This window comes from Nannospalax galili, unplaced genomic scaffold, assembly GCF_000622305.1.
Source record: "Nannospalax galili isolate Female #2095 unplaced genomic scaffold, S.galili_v1.0 scaffold7, whole genome shotgun sequence".
Taxonomy (NCBI): Eukaryota; Metazoa; Chordata; class Mammalia; order Rodentia; family Spalacidae; genus Nannospalax; species Nannospalax galili.
In genome coordinates this window covers 515,868-524,207 of record NW_008359081.1, presented here as the reverse complement: position 1 = coordinate 524,207, position 8,340 = coordinate 515,868, and the positions used below count along the sequence as shown (strand labels likewise).

The 8,340-nt window shown below is 40.9% G+C and overlaps 1 protein-coding gene across 1 annotated transcript in view; it reads right to left on the bottom strand.

Moving 5' to 3' along the window:
- Nucleotides 1–3,124: 3,124 nt before the first annotated feature.
- CUNHXorf58 (chromosome unknown CXorf58 homolog) overlaps nt 3,125–8,340 on the bottom strand; it is a 27,756-nt gene continuing 22,540 nt past the window's right edge. Inside the window, exons 6-8 of the mRNA XM_029558435.1 lie at nt 7,930–8,159; nt 4,865–5,024; nt 3,125–3,262 (exon numbers count right to left, since the gene is read on the bottom strand). Of these exons, the coding sequence (XP_029414295.1) occupies nt 3,125–3,262; nt 4,865–5,024; nt 7,930–8,159 (528 nt within the window). The remainder of the gene's footprint in view (nt 3,263–4,864; nt 5,025–7,929; nt 8,160–8,340) is intronic.

Genomic DNA, 8,340 nt, shown 5'->3' with positions numbered 1-8,340 from the left:
AGAGGACAGAAGAGGCTGTCGGATCCCCTGGGACTGGAGTTACGGACAGTTGTTAGCTGCCATGTGGGTGCTGGGATTTGAATCCGGGCCTTCTGTAAGAACAACCAGTGCTCTTAACCTCTGAGTCATCTCTCTGTATATTTAAATATTTTTAAAAATAAGTATGTTTTTATTTTGAATTGAATGTGTGTGTGTGGATGTGGGTATGTGCATGTGAGTTCGGGTGCCCTCAGAAGACAGAGGCATCAGATCCTCTGGAGCAGGTGTTACAGGCAGTTGTGAGTTACTTGACATAGGTGTCAATCAGCTTTCTGTCACTGTAGAAATACCCAATCAACTTATCAATTAAAATTTATTTTGGAAATTTCTGTCTCCCGTCGATTGACCCCTTGTTTTGGGCCTTTGGTGACATCATGGCAATGGGGCATGGTGAAGTAAAGCTAATCACCGCATTGTCTAGAAGAGAACAACAGATGAAGAAGGAACTTGGGAGTCCCACTCTTCCTTTAAGGGCACTCCCCCAATGACCTGAAGACTTCCTACTAGGCTCCACCTCTTGTGGATGTTTTGAAAGGCAGGTTATTTCTGTGTAGCCTAGACTGGCTTTGAACTCATGATCCTCTTGACTTAGCCTCTCAAGTGCCAGGATTACAGATATGCTTTATTATACCTGGCTTAGGCCTCACCTCTTAATTTAAAAAAAAATTGTGTGAGTGCATGTGTGTGCGTGTGTGTGGGTGTGCACATGTTATGGCCTCTGTATGGAGGTTAGAGGACAATTTTCAAGGGTCAATTCTTTCCTTCTGTCATGTGGATCCTGGGGATCAAACCCAGCTTACCAAGCTTGGTGGCAGCTTCCCTTACCCCATGAGCCATCTCAGGGACCCAACGCCTCATCTTTTAAACTTTCTATTGCTAAGTTGGAGAGATGGCTCAGAGGTTAAAAGCACTGGCTGCTCTTGCAGAAGACCCAGGTTTGAATCCCAGCACCCACATGGCAGCTAACAACTGTCTGTAACTCCAGTCCCAGGGTATCTGGAAGCCTCTTCTGACCTCCACTGGCATTGCACTGACACGGGTGCACTTACCTACATGCAGGCAATACACACATACACATAAAATAAAAATAATAAATAAAATATTTTTTAAAAGTGTTTTGATTGCCAGTATGTATACTGGTATATGTGTAGTGCCCTTGAAGGCTAGAAGAGGATGACAGAGTCTCCATGTGTGTGCTGGGAGTTGAACCCAGGTCCTCTGGAAGAGCAGCAAGTGCTTTTAACCCCTGAGCCATGTCTCTAGCTTCCTGCAATACTGCTTTGAAAGGATTTTTCTGTGATGTGGCTGCATTGTTTAGCATGTGTTATGATGAGGCAGAAATTATAGCTAATGAAATATGAGAGGTGGGTTCCCTGAGACATAGTATGCCCTTTCTTTGTCCCATTCTTCACCTTTTTATGTAACCTCTTCCCTAACTTTGCTATTACATGCACTATGGATGGACTGAATCTCATGTATGCATTTGACCAGATGAAGGACTGCATCCCAAATTAATGAATGAACATATGTGTGATTCACAAGGACAAATAGATATTTTTCTATTCAATTGGTGTCTAGTATAAGCTCTAAAGAGAAGGGATTGGGTTTCCTTTCCTAGCAAATGAGGCTATATTAATATTAAAAAGTGAATGCTTATATTAAATATATTCTAGTGGGAATCACACACATTTCCTCCAATATTTGTCATTTAAAAGAGTATTTTAGCAGAAGATGAGATCCTTGGCATGCCAGAGTAGCTTAACAATCAATCTATACTTTTTAAATGCTGAGCAAAATAAAAAATTGCATTGAAAAATTCAATAAACTGCTGGGTGTGGTGAAACATGCTTTAATCCCAGCACTTGGGAAGCAGAGGAAGGCAGATCTCTATGGGTTCAAGGTCAACCTGATGTACATAGAGAGTCAAGCCAGTCAGAGCTGCATGATGAGACTCTGATTAAAAAAACATCACTTTATTTAGCTCTGGTAAGGTTTGCTATGACTCAGTAGCTTGGATCACAAGAGCAATCAATAATTTGCTCTTATCAGGAATGTGAATTTATCAATTCAAAATGAAATGGAGAAATGTTATTTGGAAGTCTTTATATTTGAAAAATATCCAAAGTAGATGCTACATTCTGTCCCAGGTGCTTATAATGCTTAGGTATGATGTGTTATACGTATGTAGCAACAGACCTATTATTGTTTTATAATTCAGAGTAGGTCATTCCAAATCCATTCTGTAAAAACAATATGCAACTAAAAAAGTTAATGGAGGCTGACTCAAGAGTAGGTTTTTATCTCATGAATTCAAACCTTTATGTTGAGCCAGGCAAGGTGGCACATGCCTTTAATCCCAGCATTTAGGAGGCAGAGGCAGGTGGATCTTTGTGAGTTTAAGGCCAGCCTGGTTTAACATAGTGAGTTCCAGTACAGCTGTGGCTACAGGGAGACCCTGTCTTTAAAAAAAACAACACCAACCCCAACCAAATATTTATGTTAAGTGTGGCCTGTTCAAATATTTTTTAAATGAAAAAAATTGAATAGAAGTCCCAGGGATTAATTTACTTATTTCTTATTTTTAAATTTTATTTTATATATATGAGTGTTTTGCCTGCATGTATGTAAGTGTGGCCATGTTGTGCAGTGCCTGAGGAGACCAGATGAGAGCGTTATATTCCTTGGAACTGGTGTTACAGATGGTTGTTAGTGACCATGTGGGTGTTGGGAGTCAAACTCAGGTCCTCTGCAAGAGCAGCTAGCGTTCTTAATTGCTGCACCATCTCTCCAGCCCCTATTTATCATTTCTTGATTAAAACTGTATATTACTAGTTCCAGGATATCTGCTGGAAGTAACTTATTTAGATTAAAGTCTTGTGAGTAAAAACTGATGCACCAATGATAATAGTATAAAAGAGCTTACGAATATGTCATGTATTTGCTTAAGGAAGTATACCAAAGACTTGTTTCTACTTGATTGCCTATTGTTTATAGACAGACAAGAATATTGCCAAAGAACTTTGGTTTCCTGACAACTAGCTCTCTGTCAAAATAATGAAGAATGGTTAATATACAGATCTTGATATCAGGCAAACAGTTCCTTTCCTTCTTTTTCCAATTTTCTGGTCTCTTTTTTGGGTTCTTTAACCGCCGAAAGTTGAAAAGACGGGGTGTAGGAAATGACCGTCTTCTCCTTTGTACTTGGTTTGTCAGCTCGTGGTTCCTAGTTAGAATGAGAAATAAAAGTAGAAAATGTTTTATGTTTGGATTTTACTACTTTATGTTTTATTATCTATTTTTGCTTAGCTTCATCTTCCAAAAATTTACAGAGAATTTTTTTTTTGGTCTTTTTGAGACAGGGCTTCACTATGTAGCCTCAGTTGGCATGGAACTTGCCATGTAGACCAGGCTGGCTTTGATCTCACAGGGATCTGCCTGTCTCTTTCTTCTGAGTGCTGGAACTAAAGGTGTGTACCACCATGCCTGGTCTTAAAAGTTATATTTAACATTTTTATTTGATGTGTGTGTGTGTGCATGTGCCATGGTACACATGTGGAGGTCAGCAGACAACTTTCAGGAGTCAGTTCTTTCCTCCCACCATGTGGGTCCTTGGGGACCAAACTGTGGTTGTTAGGTTTGGCAGCAAGCACCTTTACCGATGAGCCATCTTGCCTGCTCAGCAGAATTTTTCTTTAAATTTCAAAGTAATATATCAATACATGTTCATTATAAATACATACAATGTGGAAGTATAGAGGCAGATTTTACATAGTATAGCTTTTTATTGTTAAACAGGACCTCACCAGCCTGAAGCTACAGCCACTCAGGAGGCTGAAGTGACACCATCTCCTGAGCCTAGAGGGTGAGGTCATCTTGGACAACACAGTACAAGTGCATGTCTCAAAAATGACAGAGATGGGGATGTAGCTCAGTAGCACAATGTTTGCTTAACATGTGCAAGGCCTTGGGTTCAAGCACCACATACCAGGAGGGCTTGCATCTGAGAAAAGCATTATGAGAGATGTGCTGTATTTAAGTTAGCATGTGGAGCCACAGGTTTTTTTTTTTTTATCCTTCTCTCCTTTCCTTTCCTTTTTCTCTCCCTCCCCTCCCTTTCCTTCCTTCCTTCTTTCTTTCATTTTTTCCCAGCTTGTCTGATGTGGAACTGAAACAGCTGGTGTTTATCAGAATAGCTACTAATACTGTTTTTTAAAAAAATATTTATTTTTATTTGTGTGTGTGTGCTTGTCTGTCTGTTTGTATAAGTGTGTGCCACTTGCGTGAAAGTGCCCACAGAGGCCAGAAGATGTGTGCAAGTGCCCATGGAGGCAAGAAGAGGATGTAGATCCCCTGGAAGTGGAGCTACAGGCAGTTGTTAGCTTTCCAGTGTGTGTGTTGGGAACTGAACCCAGGTCCTCTGGAAGAGCACTAAGTGCTCTAAACCACTGGGCCATCTCTCTATGCCCATATTAATACTGTTTAGGGATTCTAGGTTTTTTTTTTAAAGACAGGTTCCTGCTATGTAGCTCAGGTTGACTTAGAACTCAATATTTTAATCCAGGCTACCTTTAAATCATGATCCTCCCGCCTCTACCTTCTGAATGCTAGAAGATGTATACTACTAGCCCTGGCTGTTTCAGAATTGAAAATGTGCGCTGCCAGGAAGAAAGTAGCTTATGCTATCCAGTGTACTGCATGCTAAAGGCATTGCAACCTTCAACTTGGACATTAGAAGAATTTTCCTTATGCAAATAGATTTACTTATAGACAGTTTGAATACTGTCCAAAATAATAAACGAGTTCAGTGCAAGTGAAATGCAGTAACCTTGGTAGAAGAAGCCTTTCCCTCTTTAGGTGGCATATAAGCTTTTCTCATTTTTTCAACTTTCTGTTTAGCTTGCTTGGATCGACGACCCAGATGTTTCGTTTTGCTTTGCTGTTCCCGGGGCTGATAAAAAGGACCTATAGTGGTAATGCATGGACACCTAGAAGAAGTTTTCATTAGACGGTGAAGAAAAAAAAAACAAAATTTAAATGCAAGGCAAGTTTTACACTTTATTAAAGTGTTCTCTAGCAGATATATGATAGATTTCAGAAGGTGGAGCAACTGTGCATCTGAGTTTTTAGGTTCAAGCTATCATTTCTACTTGACTTTACATAGCATTGGTCTTTACCGGACACTTGTGGGGGTATACAGGTGATGATGGTGTTGACAATTATGATGCTGAGAATGGTAAAGCCTTCTATCAATTTCAAGTAAAGTCTTCTTGAAAGCACTGTTCAATGGCCACTTGAATTTTTTTTTTTTGAGACAGGGTGTCACTACAGAGATCAGGCTGGCCTCTAACTCACAGAGATCCACTTGCTTCTGCCTTGCGAGTGCTGGGATTAAAGTGTGTGCCACCATACTCAGCATGAATTTTTTGTTTGTTTTGAGACAGGGTCTCCCTGTAGCCACAGCTGGCCTGGAACTCGCTATGTAGACTGGGGTAGCTTAGATCTCACAGAGATACGCCTGCATCTGCCTCCCTGGTGCTGGGACTAAAGGCGTGTCCCACCACACCCAGCCATGAATTTCTGTTAACACCATAACTAACACTAAAAATTACATTTTATTAACAGCTGAAAAAGTAAGCTACTTTTAGAAATCAATTTTTAAAGTTAACACATAAACTAATGTGTTTCATCATGAAGGTGTATTTCTGTGTGTGTGTGTGTGTGTGTGTGTGTGTGGCATATGTGCCTGTGTGTGTGTTCACACGTATGTGTGCATGTATGTATGTGCAGGTGCATGTGTAATTGTTTACTTGTGTGTGTGGAGGTCCAAGCTTTATATGTGATGTCTTCCTCCATCGCTCTCCAGTTTTATTTATTGAGGCAGAGTCTTTTGCTGGATCTGGAGCTTTCCATTGGCTAGTCTGGCTGACCAGCTTACCCCACGAATCCCTGTGTCTGCCTCCAGGGTGCTGAGATTATAGGTGGCCACCACACCTGCCTGGCTTTTTATGTGGATTCTGGGGATCCAAACTCTGGTCCTCATGCTTGTGCAGCAAGCACTTAATTCACTGAGCCGTCTTTCCAGACCAATGAAACTGTTTTATTAAATTGGTGTTGGGATCAGACACAGTTGGTATCATGGACTTAGTCCCCTTGGCCTTAACATTATGGGGAGATCAGCCCAATATCCACCTTCCAGCACCCATATCATTCGTCCTGAGAGCTGCCTTTCAGAACAAGAGTGCATGTGCAGGGAAGGTTAAAAGTACCCGAGAGGTAGTACTGCTCCTGATAGCCAACACTCAATGAATGACTGATGGGTGATGATGTATAGATACCCCCACTCCCTGGATCACCATGGGATAACTCTGAGAGCTGTGCTCTACATTGCTCTGACATTCCCTGGGAAGCACTAAGCTCCAGGCACCCGCAGTGGTAAATGGCTTGCTAACTGATACAGTTTTGGTTGCATCTCCTTCTGTTTCACTGCTGTATATCTCAGCAGTTCTGGAATCATCTTCCAAATCAACTGCTTGAACTCAAATCCTTGTCTTGGGATTTGCTTCTGGGGGTTCCTTAGATTAGGACTCTATCCAAAGATGCTCTTATGAAAATATTTTTCCTCTTCAGTTGATTTGGAAGTTGGCTAGTTATTTGGTTCTTAAGTGACTCATTCTTGGATAATCACTAGCATGAATCCAAATAACAGGGAGCTTGAGGTTACATATGGTGGCAAGGAAAAGTACATCATTTACCTGACATTGGTGGTAATAGGTTTAAGTTCTATATTCAATGCTTATATTGATGAGTTAAGGAAAATCTATTTCATGATGACAGACTGTGCCCTGAACCAGGCTATCCATCTGGCAAGTGCATAGCCTTGACTATAAAATAAACCAGTTAAATTATGTTATTGGGTCAGCATCTCTCATCTTTACTCCTGAAAAACCTTAATATGTTTGCTTGGCAGTGGGTCATCAGTGGCTTCTTTATGGTCTAAAGGAATTTTTTTTTCATTTCAATCTATGTGTAGAAATACATTACAAAGAAGTTTTCTTCAGTGTTATCATCACTTTCTTTTTCTTAAGAAAGCCAGCTTCATTTATGAAGAAGATGGGCTAGGTGTGTCTTATTAATGGTAATAAAAAGGAATATAATTGGAGCCATCGCCTTCTGTGCATGTCGTTTCAGATCATCTATTTTGTCACCTATTTTGCTACAACATGCATTTCCAAAATGTGCATTAGTTCATGCGCTACTGGTAAAGAAGGGAACAATACCACTGTAATTTATGTGCAATTTGTCCTAGGCAAGGAGAGCCAAAATAACAAGAGTACAATGATGGCTTTCAAATGAAAAGGAAAAAATCTTCAGTTCTGTGCTGTATGGGCAATGGGTGCCCTTTTGGCTGTATGTATAAAAACAAAAAAGTTACTGTACCCAGGCAGCTGTACCCAGGCCTCTCTCCCCAGAAAGGTATACTCAGCCACCCTAACTCATGCTCATGACCTTCACCAGTTCCCTGCCCAGGATGGCTCTTACTTCTTGTCAGGTTGCACTATGTCCTCTTAAAAGGCGGACATGCTGGCTCAAGTCTTCTTTTCCATCTGTACCACCTCTGTGTCCACCATCTGCTCTAATTAAAGATGCAATAATATTTCCCTCTATCACTGTACAGTATTTAGATGTGCCAGGGCAGCCTCTTGCCACCCTGAGCTGCCCACTTGTGGTACAAGGTATCTCCCTGGGTACCGATTGGCCTCTTTGTTAGTATTCTGCTTATGAAGTTGCATATGTTTTGGGCAACCTGCCCATTCCTAAACTGTTTATCAGAAAGGGAACATTTTTAGGAATGCCTTTAGTGTTGTAACCCGAGGTAAAGCCGTCTTTTACCTAACTTTAGAGACAGCCTCCAGCTGTTGCTGGCGCATCTCTTCTGTCTGTGGTTTCTGTACCAGATACTTCATTTCTTTTTGTAAACGACTTGAGATTACTCCAGTCTCTGCATAATCAACTATGTCGTACATCATCATTGTCTTGGGAATGCTTCTGAGGTTTAATCTTCGCCAGTGGTTATTTCTGCCACCAAATGCTGCAGGGGTCTCATCCATAAGACTGCAATACTACATGGGAAAAAATAATGCAGACTGATTGGTTGTGGGTGCTCTATAATGGTTTTTTACTCATTCTCAAGGTTGCACTATTTAAGTGGCTACTTCATCTGAAAGGCATTCCTTGGTCTCATCTCCAAACCCTATTGGCATCTCTTTTCTGTGACTCATGTTACCAACTAAATGCTTCTTT